The sequence below is a fragment of the Trachemys scripta genome, chromosome 11 (genome assembly GCF_013100865.1).
Source record: "Trachemys scripta elegans isolate TJP31775 chromosome 11, CAS_Tse_1.0, whole genome shotgun sequence".
Lineage (NCBI taxonomy): Eukaryota > Metazoa > Chordata > Testudines > Emydidae > Trachemys > Trachemys scripta.
In genome coordinates this window covers 29,168,201-29,190,195 of record NC_048308.1, presented here as the reverse complement: position 1 = coordinate 29,190,195, position 21,995 = coordinate 29,168,201, and the positions used below count along the sequence as shown (strand labels likewise).

The 21,995-nt window shown below is 40.8% G+C and overlaps 1 protein-coding gene across 2 annotated transcripts in view; it reads left to right on the top strand.

The window, feature by feature from the left end:
• Positions 1-21,335, top strand: part of ACVR1 (activin A receptor type 1) — a 98,052-nt gene extending 76,717 nt beyond the window's left edge. For both annotated transcript variants that reach the window (XM_034785541.1, XM_034785542.1), the window contains exons 7-10: positions 3,584-3,859; positions 8,102-8,299; positions 18,805-18,935; positions 20,100-21,335. In XM_034785541.1, the coding sequence (XP_034641432.1) occupies positions 3,584-3,859; positions 8,102-8,299; positions 18,805-18,935; positions 20,100-20,234 (740 nt within the window). In that variant the 3' untranslated portion in view covers positions 20,235-21,335. The remainder of the gene's footprint in view (positions 1-3,583; positions 3,860-8,101; positions 8,300-18,804; positions 18,936-20,099) is intronic.
• The last annotated feature ends 660 nt before the right edge of the window (positions 21,336-21,995 follow it).

The window sequence follows — 21,995 nt, the reverse complement described above, 5'->3', positions numbered from 1 at the left end:
GATCTGGGGCAAAATCAGTACTTGGTCCTGCTAGTGAAGGCAGGGGGCTGGACTCGACCTTTCAGGGTCCCTTCCAGTTCTATGAGATAGGTATATCTCCATATATTATTATATTATAGTAGCCTGTCAGGTCACACTGCAGTGTGACCAAAGGGGAGAACCAGACAATTTTGAGAGTTGTGTGACAGCTGTCCAAGTCACTGGCATTGGATCCAGGCCCAATGTCATTTTAATCTACATAGGTGTAATGGGGTAGGAAGAAAGAGGGGGGAAAAACTCTGTTTTTTCTTACTGTTGATTACTTACATGTGCTTATTAGATTAGAGTATAAGTATTCCTTTAGACTTCATGGAGGACACAGAAATGAGTTGCCTGTATAAGGAAAAAAGGATGTTATTACAAAGATGTAGAACCAAACATTAGGAAATATTTTCATGGTGTTTTTAAAATACCTTATATTCTTGGTGAAAATGGCATTTGAAATTAACATCTACTAAGCCTACAAACACAAGATATTTCAAGAGCTTGCACTAATGCAGGAGGAGGAGATCATGAGATGGTCTGGTTATAACCTGGTACTGTGAGATCAATGTACCAGACTAATGAAGGTGATTGTGAACAGGTTGGTTCTACCTCTCCTTGCTCACTTAAATAAAATGTTCCTACCTTTGCACCTTAAAATATGCTAAAACTTCACTGGTTTTAGGATTATGGATGCAAACAGGCTACTTGCCATGGCCTGACAATGAGCTTCACTTCCATTTCCTTGCTGATTTTTCCTGCTATTGCTACTATCTTCTCTCCTTATGTGTATTTGAGAAACTCCTGTCTTTTTGGTTCAAGCTTTGGCGCACAATCAGATGTTCCATATCCTTATGTTCATTGCTGTGAAACAGCTTCTGACTCTGGGTTGTTAATTTTCCTTTCATACTCTTAACTTTTTTTGTAGTGATCTTGTGTGTATCAACTTAATAAATCTGCTTTAAAGTCAGACTTTAATTAGAGTTGTCCTTTATGAAGTAGTCCATTTTTCCTGTATATAAACAACATTGAATACTGAGACCCTGTATCACTTTCTCTCTGTCAACTGTACCTGTTGCAACACTCTCTCTGTTTTGGCGCTAAAAGCCTAAGAAAATGGTTTTTCTTCTCTAATTTTGTCACACTTGAATGTATTGTACCACAGTTACAGTTTGTAAGTTTAGGTAGTACTTTTTTCTTTCCCAGTCTCTGCCTTTTCACTAGTGTATCATTCTGAAAAATGAAAAGCAGCAGTCTGTTTACTGCTTAGTGACTTTACCTTACCCATCTCGCTTTAAATTATTTTATGAAGGCTCTTTCTCGTTTCTTTCCTGTTAGAGAATTCCCCCCTGGCTCCATGGATCAGCCTCCAAGATATTTGTCAAATGTTTCCTGAAACAGTTTCCTCTGCTGTTACAAAAATAATATTGTGGTCTCCAAAAATGTGAATTCTTGAACTTCTCTTCCTGAGAGTATACTGAGTTGGCTGAAATATTACCCTTTCCCAATGTTCCGCTGTTAGACTGACATGATTTTACTGAGTCATTCTAGATTACTGTGAAATTTTGCTTGGTTATTCCTTGGATTTTTTTTTCTTTTTAAGGCACAATGTCAAATGTCATATTTACAAGAAATCAGAATTTTAAAGGGAAACGTGTGTGTGTGTGTGTGGGGGGGGGGGGGCGGCGGAGAGGGCTGGAAGTGCATTTGCGTTTGGGTGTGCCCTGTGGTTTATCCCTGTGGGCTTTTATTTAAAAGAAACAACTTTTTGTTTCTATTTACTTGGGAATAAACTTCTATTGTAAATACAAGTGCATCCCTCTCTTTCACCTCTGGATCTTGGATTTGATTTTGATCTAGGACACCTCTAGGGGTCTTGGTTCTCAGTTTACAAAAGAAATTGCTCTCAATTGACTTTCTAGAAAGGATCAAGAAATCCAGCCATAATTACTAGCTGTCTTTCCATCTTGCTGTACCTCTGAGGTACCTTGCATAATAACTGAGTTGTCCAGCATTTGGTGGGGGGGAAGTGATCATCTGATTAAAGATGCTCGACTAGGTCTTGCTAAATTCCTCTTGGCAATTGGCCACCTTTTGTCCACCAATCCTGTGGATGGAGCATCTTGGGTTTGGTCCCTAGAGCAGTTTGCTGCAGCCTTAGGGTGCATCTTCTAATTTGTTTTGCTTCAGCAATTCCCAAGTGGCATTTCCAGCAACTGCAGAGCAAGCTGTTTGTTGCTCAGCCCAGAAGAGACTGAAGCCACGGTGGTGATGGTAGCTTGAAGGAAATATCTTGATTTGAGGGTGTATTCCTTGGCTACTATGTGCTCATAATCTGGGGATCTGGTTAGACCAACAGTTGCTCACGGATTATCAAGTAGCTATTGTTACTCTCTGCTCTTCCTCCCCACCCCCCAGACTCTTGGCCAGAAAGGTGAGGTCTTTTCTTCTGGGATACGGACTTCACTCCTAGTCCTGTCAATGCCTTTGTCATTCCAATTAGGCTATTGCAGCACTCTACATGAGGCTACATCTTAAATCTGACAGTTAAACTGGTGCAAAATATGGCTGCTTGCTTACTGAGCACAATAGCTCATCTGGAACACCCATTTTCTGTGATCTGCTCTGGCTGCTTGTTGGTCTCAAGTAGTGTGTTGTTTTTGACTAATAAAGATTTAGATGCCCTGGGACCTGCCTATTTGAGGGACTGCTTCTCTTCCAGTGCCACGCTGTTAGAGTTGCAGTCATGCTCAAATTGAAGCTCCCTTCCTTTAAGTGGGGGAAGTTGCTGGCAAGCCACTCAATTTTGGTTTCATTCCTCACTCCATGACCCAAAATAGCTCAAATAATTTGACCTCAAATGCACTTTGCAGGGTTTGCCTGTTCTCGCAGGCATTTGCGGAAGGTTTAGGGTCTAGAGAGACTGATGGGGCTTTGAAGTGAAATGTGGTATCAGTTGGTTTGTTCGATTTATGACTGCATTTCCGGTGGGGGTGAGTATGTATTGTATATTATATTTTAATTGAGTTCAAGGTGGCTAGAGCTATGGGTATTCACTTGATTAGTTTAGCAATCTAAATACTGTGTAATAACTTGGCTTTGATTACAGTAGAAGGCAAATACGGAGTTACTTTATTTTAATTATTGGGAATAAAAGCTGAAAACACTTAGTTTAATAATTCCTTTTAAAAACTGATTTGCTTAATTAGTCAACATCCAAATAAAGGGAATCGTTTAAAACAAAATTTGACCTGTGGATATTAGTTGTTAAAAAGCTTGTTTGATTTTTGACTTCTAACTTGCAATTTTATCTTATTGTAGTCATTCAAATGAAGGTCTGATGCATTTTTGTGACTTAGTTTGAGTTGCATTTTATAAATATCTTTTAAGATTGCTCCTTCACCGTAGTATTTATCATCTCCACAGTGGCCTTTCACAAGTATGACTACATTTCAGTTCAGTTTTTTAAATTATAAGTTGTTGGTGACATTTTACCTCTTGATGTAAACTTGAAATCTATGTAATCTAATTTTGTTGTCTTTTTTTGCTTTTCTCGTCTCAGGTTTTATTGCATCAGATATGACTTCTAGAAACTCCAGCACCCAGTTGTGGTTAATTACACACTATCATGAAATGGGATCTCTGTACGACTATCTACAACTCACTACACTAGACACTGTCAGCTGCCTACGAATAGTCCTGTCCATAGCCAGTGGTCTTGCACACTTGCACATAGAGATATTTGGGACCCAGGGGAAGCCTGCCATTTCCCATCGGGACTTGAAGAGCAAAAATATCCTTGTTAAAAAAAATGGGCAGTGCTGCATAGCAGATTTAGGTGAGTTTCAGTTTACAAACACAAACTGCATGTTCCATAACTAACCAGCTATAGTAGATACATTTTTAAGGTGCTTTGAGTTATTTGTAACTTTCTTGGAAGTTAGGGCAGCCACTAGGGGGCACTTATAAAGTACTATCCAGCTGAATAAACTTAGTACCACTTCTGATTTCAGAAACCGATGTTATGTTTTGATCATTCTCAGACTGGGCTTCATCAATAAATAACACTTCACAGTTTCATTAATAATGTCTAGTCTATAGCATTTTAGAGGCTTTATGGATAGTATTTAGGATCCAATTAACTTTTTTTCCCCTCTAAATTTTAAATTAATGATTCTCCTCCCCCCCCCCCCCCGCCCCCATTCTTCCATTTCAAAAGGGAAGGGGGGCAATTTAGGGCTTGATCCGACTCTGATTTGAAGTCAATGGGAGTTGGGTTGAACTGGACTCTTACAAAAAATGATATACTAATAATGTACTTATTGTTCCAAATGCTTTTACTTAAATCTTAAAATCCTACTAAATGTTTTGCCTGTAAAACTTATTGTACAAAATATAACATTTAACTCCCTGACACCTATAGGCCTGATCCAGCATTCCCTGAAGTCAGTGGGACTTTTGCCATTGATAGTGAGCACAGAAACAAGCTTTTATTGACTTACTTGTATTTTTTTTTTAATTAAATAGCAATTTCTAGGCCAGGGGGATGTAGAGGGATGATTAAAGCAACACGACTGGTTAATGTACAAGGCATTCTGGTGCGATGCTTCTGTTATCTGTGCAAAAGGAAGAAAAAAGGAACAGACTAGTTGTCTTAAGGCATGTTGAATGTAAGGGAATAATTGGCTGGATTTAAAAACGTTGTGTGACTTGATTCTGAGATTTTCTTTGTGCATAATTCCTATTAAGTTCACTGGGTCTTTTGACTGTGACACACCTTGAGATCTGACCTTATCACACGCAAATGGTGTGCAGCATAAATGCAGGTGCTCCCATAATAAGTAACAACCTGGATCTCTGCTGAGGGGACCGCTCCTTGGAATCCACAGAGGGAATCCCAAACAGGAAATGGATATTTTATTTAGTGAAATAAGTAATACACATCTTTACTTCATTTTTAAGCTAATACTTAATCATCACCAGAAGGGGGCAGCATTTATTTTACTATTGAGTCAGCACCACAGACGAGAAATGAAACCTTTTTGCAATGGTATTTAGAGATCTCATTAGTATAGTGGAGGAATGTATGTTAAACAGATAGGAGCAGAAGTATTTGCTGCTGTTCTGACTGACCGTGGGTGTACAGGGGCTTGGTGCAGGGTTCTGGGTGCAGAGGGGAATTGGGACCCTGCAAGGGGAGGCATGGTGAAGGTGGTTAGGGCTTGGTGGGGTGTGGGGTCAAGATGGGGCTCATGTGGTGGTCTGGGTATGGGGAGCTTCTGATGCAGGGGTGAGGCTCAGCAGGGTGGTGGTTTGGGGGCTCATTGGGGGGGGTCCGAGTGCAGGGGGCTCCTGATATGGAGGGGTTTTGGGGGTGGGGTGTCACTGTACAGGGAGCTGCTCCCCCGTCCGCCCAATCCCCATGCATCCGAAACCCCTTCCCGCCCCTCCCCCCCCCAATAGTGCAGAGCTTCCTTCAGCCAGCTGCTCTGTGTGGGGGAAGGGGAGGGGGAACTCTGTCTCCATTGTCCTCTCCTCTCCCTCCCTCTCCCTTCTGCTGCCTGAACAGTCTGAGCTGCTGGGGAGGGGTGAGTGAGTATTGGTGCAGTTTCTCTTTGCTTCCCCACAGAAACCATTTTCTGCAAGGAAGCAAAGGGATTCTGTTTGGGGGGCGGACATTTTTCTGCACGCCGCAGTTGCAGAGAGTTTTCCCAGGAGTAAAAATTGTGTATATATATTCTCTCTCTCTTTCTCTTATTTTTCAGTGTGAATAAAAAACTCTGAAAACTGTCTCAAAGCTGAGCAGCTCTGTTTATAGAACAATTGTAGCACAGACAATATCTGTGCAGTCTTCCCTACATTGGTGTCACTGGTGGGATCATTTCTTTGTTGTTCAGTCCTTTTCTTCTCTGATGAAAGTGTCTTCAAGAGTGCTGGTTACGCCTGTCCTCTAAGATCTGGATGGAGAACTAATAAATTTATTGCCAAATGTCAATTGGATGGTAACAAGTTTTAGTTGCTACTAATCTAGGCTGGACATGAACTAGAAGTTTAGGGAGGAAAGTCCTGTGAAATCAAAACTTTGAATGTTTTGGAACTAGGTAATGAAATACCTAGCTTGCAGTATTTTTACAGTTGTGGCAAAAAGCCTCGTGCTTTCTGTATAGATATACTCTTTTTTGATAAAGAAACCCAAGTATATGTGGTGGCTTCACTTTAATGAATGTCTGTATTCGAGTTACTGGATTTAGGAAAATTGTAGTTTGGGAGAACTATAAAAGCAATCCACATACGCAATGAATCATTGCAATAGCTTTGTAGAAGAGAGCAGAGACTTGCATATAGTACAGGACACAAAATAGCGCAGTAAATGTCACTGTTCTGAAACAAGTACTTATCTTCCTAGAGAAGATGTAAAAATGCTAAGAAAATTGCTTGAGTGGTAATATTATAATCTCCTCAATGTTTAGAATAGAATAACTGTATGGAAGCCATTAATGATCCCAATAGTGATTGTAAAATACGACTTTTTTTTCTTTTCTTGTCCAAAACCAAGAAGTTGCATCAGTTCCAACTCTTCCCCTCTCTCCCTTAAATGTTTCCTGTCAAAATCTTTGAACCTGTCAAAAGGTTTCTTGAAGTGGAAGGCAAGTACGCTTAAAACAGTGAAACATCTGGTCTCTAAATATCACCTACAGTACAGAGACCATCATATTGAGGATCTGGTTGCAACACTTTCTCATTTTGTAGTGTAGAAAAACACTAACTTGAGTCTCGTTAAGCCCTTGACCTGTCATTCTACTGAATCTTCTACAAGAGAAACCTGGATTTTGTCCAATTTGAATAGTGTTATGATCATATCAGCAAAATCCCCCAAAGTACTGATGTGTTCAGAGTTTGCCAGGAAAATTGCTCTGTAAAATTTACTTTCCCTATCTGAAAGAGGGAATTTATACTTATTAAGGATTGGAGGTTCCTTTAGCTGATGGGCAGACTTAGTATATTATCTTCCTTAGCAATGAAGGGGTTAGCAGATGGCACATTTCTAGTTCTGTGCAAATTCTTGTAGCAACTCCAAATTGACTTTAAGTGCACTTAAATGGCAGAAAAAATGTTTTTTTTTTTTTTTTTTTTTTTCAAATCCTTGTTACTGTGGAAAAGAGACCGTGTTTTAAAGGAATATTTGGGAATACTGTAATCCTGTGTCTTAATCTTCCATGGGTCTGCAGTTAGTGTTATCAAGTTGTCTTAAATAAGCTTGTGTTAAATTTAAGTAGTAGATGTTGCTCTTGCAGAATTCGGTAAGGGAGTCAGGAAGAGTCTGTGTTCTGTTTTATTGCTTAGCACTGTCCTGCACCTGTCACTGTTTACTTTGGAGTGACTGCCTGTTTACCATGGTAAAATGGGTTCTTTGTGGGTTTCCAAATTTACTATAATTTAGTCTTTCACATAATGTTCTTTACTTAAATGTTTGGAGATCAGCATAAACTAAGTTGAGTGGTTTTAGTTGACTCATCTCAGGCCCCTTTGATGATGTTTACTTTCTGACCTACATCTGTGTTGCTGTTTTTCAGCTTTATTTTTTACTCCAGTCTACATATTGGTCATGCAGTATCTTTTCCTCTCTCTGCAAAGAAAGTTCTTTCCCCCACAGTTTGTACGTGTCTGCCTACCCAAAAGTTCCATAAATACATTTGGACTCAGGGTAGAATTGTTTTCTTTTTAAATAAGATTCCTGGCCTTCTGGTGTAGAGAGTAACGGTGACATCCAGTGGCTGCCAAACACTTAATCCCTGGAATGATAAAATTTTATAACCGTGAAATACGCATGTTTAATAGTAATCTTGTAAGAGATAGTTGGTCTAAGTCTATGGCCAAACTAGCTGTTTTTGATATTTGGTAACTAGTTTGGAGCTGACACAGCTGCTCTTTGGACAATTGAACCCTGTCTATTGCTTGTTTTCAAGAAACCTCTGTGTCCTTGGAATGTGTACCAACTTTTGTATGCAGTTCAAGTCTCTACTGCATGTGCTACTAGAGTTTAAAAAATGATTTAACAGCAACTCTTTCTTTGTTTCAGGTCTTGCAGTTATGCATTCCCAAAGCACTAATCAGTTGGATGTGGGGAACAACCCCCGTGTGGGTACCAAGCGCTACATGGCGCCTGAAGTCTTAGATGAAACCATTCAAGTGGACTGTTTTGACTCTTATAAAAGGGTTGACATCTGGGCTTTTGGACTAGTCCTCTGGGAAGTAGCTAGACGCATGGTTAGCAATGGTGAGTATTTGAGGATTTCTTTTTAGGACTCAGACCTCTGCTTTTTCAAGAGAGGTAAGGTGAAAGCATCTGTCGTTCTACTGCACACTTTGCTGTTGAACTAAGTGGGCAACGTGAAAATACTGTACCTCTGAAGTGTTTGTATTCCAGATGCTGAGGCTGAACTCTCACCCACTTTGAAGGACTTGTTGTCTCGTCTCGTATCTGATGTGCAAAGTGCTTTTGCCAACTTTGGATGGGATATGATGAAAAGCAGCCATTGTTGAATTCCAAATTGAAGATGACTTTAATTATTATACTGAAATTTTAATGCTGAGAGGGGTTCTGATGTCCTGAGAGGATAATTCTACTCTGCTCCCCATTCTGGAGCCCATTCAAACGTGTTTATTTCCTTGAGGTATTTAAGTGAGAGCTTCTAGAAAACCCAAAGGACAATATAGAGAAGGGAAGTGATGTGTGTTCTGGGGTATGCTTACTGTATATCAAGCTAAACACATTGCACTCTTAAAGAAATACCTGTTCAAAATACAAATTTATCAGAACAAAATTCCTAGTGAAATTCTTCTCTTCAGCAGTGAGCAATAGTGCATTGGTAGGGGGAATCCTATTCTAGATAGCTGTCTCGAGGATTCTTTAGTGGAAAACACCATACCTAGTTTCTGTGACCAAAAGGGATGGGATATACTGCAGGAGTCTGAAGTACAAATACCGAACCTGGTCTTGTTCCTTCGGTCAGAAGGGACTGGAAGCCCTTTGGAGCACCGTGTGGGGTGGTAACCCTCAAGCCAGATAAGTGATTAGGACTACTCATATGCTTAAACTTTGCATGTGCCTAAGTATCCTGCTGAATTAGCACCAGTGGCTTGTGAAAGAAACTTCTCTATAGATTGAGAGAAGCTTGACATTTTAAGAAAGCATTCAAAATCCACATAGGGAAAATAGCGGGGATATTATGTAGTAAGGTTCTTGGCTATGATCTGTTTAACTTTGATAAAAGCCTCCAATCTGTTTATTGAAATAAGTATGTATTGATTTGCTTTGGGCCTGATCATTTTCCTAGGGAAGTCTCTTGATCTGAGGCCTTACCTTAACTAGAAAAAAAGTTGTGTTCTTACCATACGTTAGTCACACATTTTAACATGAGGTAAAATCCCAGTGAAGATGAGGTAGCGGGTAGTTTTCATACCTGTTGGCAGGTCAAGGTAAACACTAAACTCCCCTATAATCTGTCTCAACCTGCTAACAGATATGAAAACTACAAATTACCTTGCCTCTACTTGGATTTTACCATATGTATTCAAAATAAGAGCACACTTTTTTTTGTCCTAGTGAAGACTTGCCCAGAGGGAGTAGACTTGGACCCTGGGGAGGAGGTCAGCAGGTGCAGTAGTGTTCAAAGCAGAAAAGCTGGTCGTGTATTCTAATAAGTAGGCTGCATTTTACAGCAACTTCTGAATAGCAGTGGCCATCCTAACTATAAAGTAGACAGTGATCCCCCCCACCCCCGCCCGCCCGCAAAGCATTGCTCCCCCATCCAAGATGATGCTCAACACAGTCTCCAGGAAGGCAGTAACTTCCATAAAATTTGCATTCTGGAACTTGAGTAATTTCTTTAAAAGAGAATTCTAAAATGGATTCTCTTTTGAGATCAGAAAACAAGATGAGCTAGTTGGGTGGCTCTGTGGCAAACAATTCCACGTAACATCTAAGAGCCAAATACAAACAGATCCTGCTCCCGTGGAAGTCCACTGGAATCTTGTTGCTCCCACTAGAAGAATCACACTATCACTGCTGTCTGAATATGGACCATCTTCTCATTGAGACACTGGGAGAAACTCAGTTACAAACACCAGAGTTACAAACTGACCAGTCAACCACACACCCCATTTGGAACCAGAAGAACACAATCAGGCAGCAGCAAAGACTAAAAAACAAAAAACCCAGTACAGTGCAGTACTGTGTTAAATGTAACTACTAAAATAGAGGGAAAGCAGCATTTTTCTTCATAATAAAGTTTTCAAAGCTATATTAGGCAATAGTTGTAAACTTTTGAAAGAACTATGTTTTGTTCAGAGTTAGGAAAAACCTCCATTCCTGAGGTGTTTGCTCTATACAGTAGAACATCAGAGTTACAAGGATCGCTTTGGTGTGTCAACAGCTGGCTTTTGAACCATGAAGTGATGTGGTTGTGGCCTTAGAACAGTGGTTCTCAGCTCGCTCCCTTGGGCTGCTTGTGGCCCAATCAGCACACAGCTACCGCCCATGTGACATCCTCAGGGCCATACAGGTAGAATATCTAGTGTGTGGGTGCAGCCCACATAAGAGAGCTGCATGTGCAGCCCACAGAGGTAAATAGGTTGAGAACCACTGCCCTAGAAGTAAGGTATGTGTCCTCTCCAGTAAGATGAGTTGAGGTAGCTACAAGGGATGGTTAAATAGAGAAGTGGGAAAAAATGTCACTAAAGAAATTGTTGTGCACAAATTCTGTGTGGATATAAAATTAGCATCAATGTTTTTAATATTTTATTGGTGAACTTTTTAAAAAGGGAGTCAAAAAGATTGAGGGACTATTTCTCAATACTTGGAAACCTCGGGGTTGCAGTTTGTCACTTGAGTGCCTTGAGATTTGATCTGTAACAATGAGCTTGTCATGCTGAGATTTAGACTCTGAACTTTATCTGAAATTGCATATTTTTCTTTCTAAACACTGAGCACTGTGAAATGGAAACCTAATTACTGATTGTCCTAGTAAGAGTTCTGTTGGGTAGGTGGTGGTTTAACCAACTGTGTAATAGGTAACCCAACCCAAGACCACAAGGGAAACTGAGATGAGAACAAAATGTGTGTTTCAGTATAACTGACTGATGCCATTCATAGCTATGGTTAACAGGACTGGTGGTAGTTAATGGGGTGCCTGTATATCTTCACATTGCACAATATTTTTTTCTCAACAAAGCCGTCCGCACAATGAAACTTTTCATACCAGTTTTCAATTAAGACATTTATAGTTTCAACTAGATATGGAACTTTTTTTAGCTAGCTGTGAAGTTTGTAGTTCTTCCATTTTTTGTCCCTCCGTGCATTACACATGTGGGTACGCATGCACACCATACTCCTGAGTCTGGAGATTTTAACAAGCAACGTCCTTTGTCCCCCGCACATGCGCATTAGATCTCCTCGTGCTCCCGAGTTGAGCATATAATAAGCAGTGTGCGTCAACACCCTCTCAGTTCCTTATTACTGCTACATGGTCTGAGTTGGAATCCAGTGTCATCCCTTTCAGAAAACTTGTAAATAAGATTGTAAATAGTTGTTCGTTAGGTTAGTGTAATTTGTTTTCCCCAGACTGGGGACTTCTTCCTCACAGTCAGGGACTATGCCCGGACTCCCCATTTTCAAAACTGTATCTCCTGCCTTAGTCACCAGCTGTGTCCCTACAGTCTAGGAGAGGCACACATTTCAGTGAAATGCAGCATTTGTCATTCATTTCCACTAAGAACTCACAGAGCTTGTGAGTTTCACTTTAGACATGATGGAGAAGTCTATGAAGCCCCTTTCTGATCTGGCCCAGGAAGACCACCTTGTACATCGGCCTCAAACGAGCAGTGCCCCTCTGTGCACGTGCTTAGGAGTGGAGCACTCGGTTTCTAAGCCCAAAGACACTCTCCAGGGCTTCTCATAAGAGTAAGGGACACTTTCATGGGCACAAGGACAGATCACGGTTGAGGACTGTCTGTAAGTGACACTACTTCCCTGAGCCCATTGAGGTTGGGCAAGCCCTTGGCACACAGACCCTAAGGACTGATTCTGCCAAAAAACTATCAGGGTGGAGGATAAGATGCATAGGGAGAAGAATCTTCCTGTTCCATTGGTGATTCCAGTTCTGAAGCACAAGGACCATTGTCCTCGAGTTCCTTCCACAAGTGTAGCTTTGGACTCTGTGATAGTGACACAGCCGCCTGAAGAACACCCCACGACTGGGGGTGTACTGGTTCCATTGGTGCCAACTATCAGAACACCCTGCACACGGGGTGCACAGAGAACTATATGGCACCAGAGGATATCGTCCTCCCCCACTCGCAGTCTCCCTTCTTCTCTAGCCCAACCCTCTTGAGGGACATTACTATACCAGAAGACTATATTGCTTTGTTGTCCCAGGAGCCGTCTTTCTTACAGCTGTCAGGCAGGATTACCACAGTACTGATGGCTCTGACATTACAGAAGGAGCAGTTTCCAGATTTGGACAAATCTGATGAGCTGGTCCCTCGTTTGTTGTCACAGAGACCCAAGCCTGGACAGGCGATCGAGGACTTATGGTTGCTACCCTTCTGAGCACTGCCTCTCTCGGGACCAATGGTCCCCCATGCCATGGGGTCCCCTTCAAACATTGGCCCCTCTTTCTGGCCCTGTTGGGGACTATGGGATTCCTACCAGATGTCCAGCACCCACCTAGAAGTCTTTCCACTCTTCCTCATTGCACCATCAACCAGTTCTGTTTGGTGTGTGTGAGATGGAGGAAGATGCTGAACCAGAACCACAGGTACTGTTTCCTCTTCCCCATTCCCATTCCCCTCGCCTCCCCTCCCGGACAACCATAAGCAATAACAGGACTTACTACAAAGAGTGGCTATATTTCTACCCAGGGTTGTTGCAGAATTCTACCTTAGCCAATGTATTCACTTACCTGTCCTTTTTCCGAAACCCCCATGCTTCTGAAGAGAAGAGACTTTCGCTCCTTCCACATCAAGCGTGCACTGGCTTTTTACTTGCAAAGAACTAAGACCATCAGACAGTCTCCAAGACTCTTTGACACAATAGTACAGAGATCCCATGGTCAGGCTATATCCTCTCAGAGGATTTCTAAGTGGGTTTCTGGCTGCATTATAGAATGCTACGGACTAGCTTGCATCCTGCCTCCTGGTGGTATAACAAGCCACTCTGCGAGAGTGCAGGCTGCCACCAGGTGGCATCCCTGAAGGAGGTCCCTATGCAGAGCAGCCACCTGGAGTGGAATACATGTTTGCTTAGACACTATGTGCCTGTCCAAGCCTCTGCTGCAGGTGTAGCAGTGGGACCTGTGGTGCTGTATGAATCTTCGTTGGTGGCTTCCTCACACCTACCTCCAATCTGATACTTGCTTGTCAATCTCCAATGTGTGGAATTCACATAGGGACCAGCACTTGAAAAAATGGAGGTTACTTACTGTAAATGGAGCTCCTTCAAAATGTGTGGTCCCTATCTGTATTCCACTACCCACCCTCCGTCCCCTCTGAGAACTGTAGATGTGATTGGATTCGCGGTAAGAAGAGGAATTGAGAGGGTATTGACCTGCACTGCTTATACGCTTGCTTGGGAGCATGAGGCGATCTACTGCATGTGTGTGGGCCAATGGATACTGCTGTTAAATCGCTGGACTCAGATGCGTGGGGCACATGCGTACTCGCGTATGGAATACATATAGGGCCCACACATCTCAAAGAACCTCCAGTTCTAGTAAACAACCTCCACTTAGAAGTTTATCTGAACTCTTCCTTGCCATCTTAATTCTAACCTGGCTTAATAGGTCACGTTGATAGTTTGCAGATTGATAGACCTTAGTGTCATATTAGATATTTTAAGTGTTTAAATTTGAAAAATTACTACTTGCTATTGAGTGTACAATATTCCATCCCATCTTAGTAGAATGTTGGTCTATATTATAGTAGCTCCTATGAGCGAGCCATCTTGAGTACATGGCTAGGGTCTCAGATGGGCACATACATGGTGGCTGGCCCATCCTGCAGCTTACACTCAAAAACGTAGCTGTGCAGTGCATCTCCTAGAGCTATGAATCACATCCCCTACTTAGCGTATAGTCATGCTCCTAGTTTAATGACTGATAGCATGTGTAATGCCAAGTGTTAAGGTAGAGCTAATCTGCTCTTGTCAGGATGTGTCATAGATGGCAGGAAGCAATTTACAATTGTGTATGCTATGAACTTGTATTGGCAGGATGCTGGTCTTAATGTTCTGATCAGTATGGCAAATCTTGTATCCTATTCTGTAACTGTTGATCTAGTCTAGTCTTTCAATTCATAAAGACTGAGTAGGTTATTCTATCTGCTAATGACGGTTTTGGTGACTCAATATTTTCTAACATTTCCCCCTTTCAGTTGTTGATTAGTTTAAGGAAGGACACAACATTAACAGATTTCCCCCCCCCACCCCCCCAACTTAGAGTGCTGGTGTGGCCTTGTGAGGCGTGTACACTGCAAGATATCATCTTCTAATAACTGATTATTTCTTTTTTAAGCCTGGTGATCAGTACTGCACTCTATGCCTAATACAGCCTCACTAGCTCACTGCAGAATCATTCTCTTGCTTTTGAATAGATTTCCCTAGTTAGTTTACAGTATCTCAGTAATCTTTACCTTGTATTTCCTAGAATCATATGACTGGAAGGGACCTTGAGAGATCATCTGGTCCAGTCTCCTGCACTCATGGCAGGACTAAGTATTATCTAGACTAGTATTATTTAGACCTTTGGTACATGATTCGCCAGGGTAAGCCCCCTGACAGGCCGGGGTGGTTTGTTTACCTGCCACGTCCGCAGGTTCGGCCGCTTGCAGCTCCCACTGGCCGCAGTCTGCCACTCCAACCAATGGGGGCTGCGGGAAGCGGCGGCCAGTACATCCCTGGCTGCCGCTCTCCGCAGCCCCCATTGGCCTGGACCGGCAAACCACAGCCAGTGGAAGCTGCGAGCGGCCGAACCTGCGGACGCGGCAGGTAAACAAACCACCCCGGCCTGTCAGGGGGCTTACCTGGTGGGCCGCGTGCCAAAGGTTGCTGATCCCTGATCTAGATCATTCCTGACAGGTGTTTGTCCGAGACTCCACCGTCTGTTTGAGAAGTAATAGCAATAAGAGGTGGAGTCCCAATCTCACTGATTTCTAATACTATCATCTTGTTGAGCATTAATGCTAATCATGACATACTGTAACTGAAAGAGAATTTAGACTACATACCCATTTTCACAATCCAGGCAGCTTTGCCTCATATTTTTATACAAAGGTCTGCCTGTTAACTAATTAATTGCATTGTATTTCATACAGTCGTTGTATACATGAAGAAATGAGTAATCGGGTGAAAAATACCATCTTGGATGCAAGCTCATCATTAATTCAATTATTGAAAAGCTGGCTTCTATATGGGAGCGTTGAAGTATTTTCTGAGTTATGAAAGGGATCCTTAAACTGTTTGTTTGGTAACTGGCATGGGCTTAGGGTTGTTCTTTTTGATTTAAGAGGCTTGTTTTCTTCTCTTGCAAGTGAGGAAGAGAGGGATATCATAGTTCACAGTGACAGCTCTGTTACGATAATGCAGACTAGAGGTTACGGTGGCTTGCTGACATAATCCCACAGTTGTTGTGGAGCCAACAGTGATCCCATAGGATCCATAAAGTTTGGCATGGTTGTTTAAAATATTTTTGAATTAACTGTTAGAATAAAGGCCAGATCTGGTTCCTTATAGATCTAATATAGTCAACTATGATGGTTAAAAGTAATTAGGCCATTTATTATACTCAACAATATATACCAGACCAAATGAAAATAGTAACTTAAAATAAATCCATGCTGTGTTTGTGGTGATAAAGGAAAGATTCTATTAACATCCTAATGAGGTTTGGAAATTAAGCTGAAATTGAGATCAAACTTCAAATATAGATTCAATTCTCCTCCCTTTTTTTCCCCATAAGGTAGACCCTAATGTGTGCCTTAGATTGGTATTTCTGCATTCAGATGTTGAACAAGAGGGAGAAGTTTTGCATTTTAACTCTAATGAAATGCTAGTTTTACACTTCACACCTGTCAACATTTGAAGTACAGAAAGAGGGACTCTTGAGAGGAAACATAGGGATGTCTCCACGGACTACTCTAGACCAAGCCTTGTTCTGGAGCAACAGACTAGAGGATGTGCCCACAGGAGGGATTCTCTTGTTGGCGTACGTAATCCACCTCACTGAGAGGCGATAGCTAGACCAACCTAAGGCCCAGTATAACTAGTTCTAAGCTGATAGGAAAATTCTTCCATTTACCTAGCTCTCACCTCTTAGAGAAGTGGATTTGTCACACCCCTGAGACGTGTGGCTACACCAACTTGTAAATTCTTAGTGTAGACCAGGCCTAAGCTATACCGGTATAAACATTTCTATACAGGTATTACTGTGTCCATACTGGACAGGACACTGCCTCGTTAACTGTACTGGTGTAGTTAAAGGCAATGCAACTTTTTATTATAGAAAGGCCTTAGCCTTCCAAAGCAGGGGTTCTCAATCAGGGGGTTATAACACAATGGGTGTTTGGACTTGCAATCACTCTGTCTAATCCATATTGTTAGCCAGGACATTGGTCATATCTAGATCCCAGCTCCATGGGAGAGGGGCTCGAAGGTGGAGATTTGGAAAAAGCTGAGAGAGCTTGAGACACAATGAACTGTCTGTCATTTCTGATCATGCAGGGGGGGGGCAGGAATCCTGATGATATTTTATTAGCACATCCAAAATCGGGATGTAAATACCATTTTAAAAGTTCACCGTTTAAATGATTAAAATTTTTTTTAACAGTTGATGTTTTACATCCCTAATCGAAAAATAAGATGATTGCAGTGACTAAGTGGGAGAGTTGAAAGTTGCAGTTGCTTCAATATATAAAGTGGTTTCAGGGTTTTCTGTATCGAAGCCCGTTGAACTTTTCCTTGTTTTCCATACCTTGTCACACACGATCTCAATGGTATTCTGTGCTTCCTGCTTTGGTTCTCTAGCTATTCCAGTCTACGCCAAGCTGTTTTAGTCCTTGTTTTAAAGCTAGTTGTTTTCTATTACTCTTCTTCTGTCTACATCAGTTGAACCCCTTATATCTGCCTCGGTCATTCTCCTTGTGCTGTTGTGTCCCAGCACTCTCTGTATTTGTTTTAAAGCCCACTATATCAGATAGTGGGCTTCTTTATCTTTCAGAGCTTGTCCACTTCATTTTTGCATAGTTTCTTGCAACATGTGTTCAATCCTTACGCTTAACAAGCAACTGTTCCACCTTGTATCTAGCTGTGACATTCTGATTTTTTTTCCAGATCTGAAGAACAGCTCTGTATCTTGTCTATGGGTCTGTCTACACTGCAATGAAAAGCCTGCAGCTGGCCTGTGCCAGCTGACTCTGGCTCTGCGAGCACAAGTTGGCTGGCAGGGGCTAATTTCAAGTGTCTCGTTGCTCTGTAACTAACAAAGTGGTCCAATAAAAAACGTTACCTCACCTACCTTCTCTTTCATGGTTTTTGGCAGTTCTGATTCTTTTTTGACACCCTGTGCATAGTCCACTGTGGGTACGCGTGTGCAGCATATGCCTGAGTTCAGAGATTTATTTAAGCACTGTCAAGCAAATCCTGGGGCTTCTAAAATTTTGAAACATAATTTACGCTTTTGGTGCTCCCCACTCACTTAGCCTTATGGTATCATATGACACCTGCTTTACAGTATGTCTTTAAGAAAGAGAACGATCTTCATTTTGAGGTGTCAGTGTGAGAGCATATAGAGACTTAAGTGCTTCTCGTCTTCCTCCATGAGTCATGAAAAACAGATATTTATGGTCAACCAATCAAAGCCAGCATACAGACTGGGGACGTTTACTGTTGGGATTTTTGTTAGCAAAATGCTCATTTCTCTTCAGAGTCAGTTCATGTCAAGGAGTTAATGAATTCCCAAGGGCATAAGAGGAATTTAAAATTTTTGATAATTTACACTTGCATTAACAGTTGCAATCTCTGAGTTAAATATGTTAAGGGAGGAAATGCACAGGCAAAACTAGTACCCTTTATTAGTAATATGGTTTAGCACTGAATTTACTTTTTGGGGGGGGGGGGCGGAGAGGGAGGTTGCTTGTCTGGAATAAATTACTGCTTTTTGTTCGACATAGTCTTTAAAATGTGAGATGCTAGGTTTCCTCGTGGCTAGCTAATGTCTTTCAACAGCCAGCTACCTGCCATAAATTTATGAATCTCATAGATTCTCTGTACCTTTATTAATTTGGGAAGCAGCATGGTTTAGCCGATTAAGCGTGTTCCCTTTTTTTTTTTTTTTTTTTTTTTTTTTTGCAAGGAACTTTGAGTTCTAATCCTAGCTCTGTCACTGATTCACTATGTGGATTTGAGGAATTTCTCTGTGCCCCGGTTTCTCCACTTGCAAAATTGGTCTGATGCTTGCCTACCTCCATAAGTGTCATACATATGGATTAACATATTGAAGATGTAAACCTGTGTCTCTGATAAGAATTAGTAATAGTATGGTTGTTAAATCATATAACCACAGCCTCAGTGCAGAAACGTCTTACTGATGGTCTAGACAGTATTTGGTCCTGCCATGAGGGCAGGGGACTGGACTTGATGACCTCTCGAGGTCCCTTCCAGTCCTAGAATCGATGAATCTATGAAGTCACTAAAAGCCAGCAGCACAATAATGTAATCTTCATCTGTTTTAGGTATTGTAGAAGACTATAAACCTCCATTCTATGATGTGGTTCCAAATGACCCTAGTTTTGAAGATATGAGAAAAGTGGTCTGTGTGGATCAGCAAAGGCCAAACATTCCCAACAGATGGTTCTCAGACCCAGTAAGTGTGCAAACTGGAGGTCATGACTTGAAATGTCAGCTCATACCTTTTGCGCCTTTTGCAATAATCTTTTGGTGTAAGCTGTTTTCAGCTGTTAATATCTTCTTTTAGTTGAAATGGTCTCTATGTTGCTTATTGCTAAGATAATTGCTTGCAAAGATAGATTGCCAAATGTGTGCTGATACCTGACTGTATGTTAAGGGAAAAACCACAGCGAACAAGTTCTCACCAGGTAAATTGAAACAAATCTAATCTCTGTGATATAAATCCAGACTGTTTTTTAAATGGCCACACCCACTGTGGCGCATCTTATTCTTGCTCTTCGGTAGAAAATCATGTTGGTGTTGAAGTAACCTATGTAAGGACAAGAGGGTCATAAATATGCAGATTATGTCAAAATTGACTTTTCTCCTTTCCCCCATTATAAGGGCCCATATCAAGAAATATTTTTAAAACCGAAGATTAAAGTAGTAAGAGTAAAAATCTTCGTTTTTCTTCACCAAAATCAATGTAATTGTGCCCTCGAATATCCTGTCAGCACTTGAGTAACTGGTTTGTCTGTTTCTGAAGATATGGAATGATGGTTTAATCTCTGCAGTGTTTTATGTATATTTGAGTCACATTGTTAGTCATGGACAAATAAAATAAACTTCAGCTATATATTACTTGAACTGTCCTGCGATGTTAGACAGCTCTGTTTCCCAGATATACAAACTGCCCTAGATATTTTAAAATTACAAATGGAAAATGCATGTATTTTCCAGTGCTTTTTATGTTTTTTATAGAAAACTTACCTTTTGTTGCATTATTTACAGATTTAGTAATACTATTTAGTAAAACTGTGTTCTTTTTAAACATTCAAATATAATTTTTATCTGACCATACCTTTTTTAATTGCACTGGGCAGGGCATCTTCTTGACCCCATCCTCTTTAAATACTATTTCCATTTATTCAACAAACCAAACCAAAACAAAACAAAAAAAAATCCTGCAGAAATTTGAAGGGATGAAATCATTTTTGGTAGCTGTAAACCAAGTTGTAGATTTTTGTAAAGATTTGAGTATTAACAAGGCAGTAAAGCTAATGAAACTTCAGTGATCTTGTAATCTGTGTGCTTATAGACAACTGTCTTTTATTTTTTTATTTTTTTTTTCTCTTCCCAGACACTAACCTCTCTTGCCAAGCTGATGAAAGAATGCTGGTATCACAATCCATCGGCAAGACTAACAGCCCTGCGTATCAAAAAGACTTTGACCAAAATTGATAATTCCTTAGATAAACTGAAAGCTGACTGTTGATGTTCTTGTGGTGCTGTCAAGATGGAAGTCTTTTGTCCAGTTCAGAAATATTCTGGCCTGATGAGTTCTAGAACTGGTCCCGAATGGCTTCTTAGAGGCAGACGTTCTTATCTAGCCATTCATTTGGGAAACAATGGAACCATACGAACCCTGAACCCTGCTCAGCGACTGTCGTGGGCATTTCACAAAGGGTCAAACTATAAAGACTTATGCTGGATGTACTGTTGCAAAGATAGTGGCCTGAAGGAAGACGCAGAAATCCTAAAACAAGATCAGGGCATTAAACAGTGGCTTTGAATAGCTTTTTATAGAGAGTCTCCTAGTCACTCCCAGGACAAACACATGGAAGTGGTAAATTTTAATCAGCAATATTGCCTGTGCTTCTCCTCTTTATTGCACTAGGAATTCTTTGCATTCCTTACTTGCACTGTTACTGTTAATTTTAAAGACGTGACTTGCCAAAAATGTTTGGCTATGTACCCCATTGATCTGTGTCTGAACAATAGGAAATCGATTTGATAAATTGAAAATGTACCTGTCAGATTTTAGTGCATTTTACATGTGTACTGATGTTTACAATAATGCTGAACATTAGGAATTTCTCATTTATACGAAACTTGCAAATTATTTATTACTAATGCACTTGCCAGTTTTAAAAAACTGAATAAGTGCATAAAGTTAAAGCTTATTTTTATGTGGCCTCTTTCATTATTTCTTACACAGATGTTTTTGTAACACAATATAATCTGAAACAGAAATTGCTTTCTGTATTATCATATTACAACGTGTTAGTCACATTTTAAATGCTTCACTTTTGTAGGTGTGGTCTGTAACATGAGTTCAGTTCAAATGCGGAACATATATTTAGCCACTACCCACACAACACCGCATCTAGTGTCTTACTGATCTAGAACATGAAAGCAACGTAGGACTTCAGTAGATTTTTAAGTCATGAATGCTGTTGGAAAATGCATTTTTTTTTCTTCTAAGCTCTACATAATGTGCATTTAAACTCTGCCAGAAAACATTATTTTGTTTTTAATCTACTTTTTCTATTTAGTAGTTATTTGTATAAATTAAATAGAATGTTTTCAAGTCAAATGAGTGTTTTTAGTTAATGTCTATTAGTAACTAGTTTCCAGTTTCTGGTATCTTTCAGTGATCTTGCAAGTTTAAGTGAGCAGGTCCATGTCAATACTTGGATGGGACATGTAGGTGTGAGGCATATGTTGGCATTCTTCCCTTTTGAGTCAGTACTGAACCTATACAGTTAACTAGTTGCCACGTTTCACCCAACAGAGATGGCTGAATTTTGGTGCCTGGTGAAGGGAACCCTGTATATGTGCTGCATTTCAATTTGTAGGCTCAAAGATGCTATATAAAAAGAAGTCATGATTATTAGTTGTTACTACAAGATAGAGATGTAAGTAGTAACTGTTGAATATTCTATATCACTCAAACTGAAGAGTTATAGATGCCTGGTGCACAATCATTTCATATTTACTAAATGATTTGGGGAGATAGTTCAGTTCTGTGTGTTTACTGAAAAGCGACATCTTTGGGAGGGAGATGGCAGACGACCAGAGGCTCCTTGAGACTTGCCTCAAAGAACCCCCAGAAACTGCATCCGGTGGTGCATAGGTGCTGTTGATTCCCAATAAGGACCTCTGGGAACCTGTGCAAAGTCCACACTTGCCTGGTGCTGTGGTTCTCCTATGTCTGGGTTCCTCCACATCTTCTGAGCTGGGTGATTGTGCATTA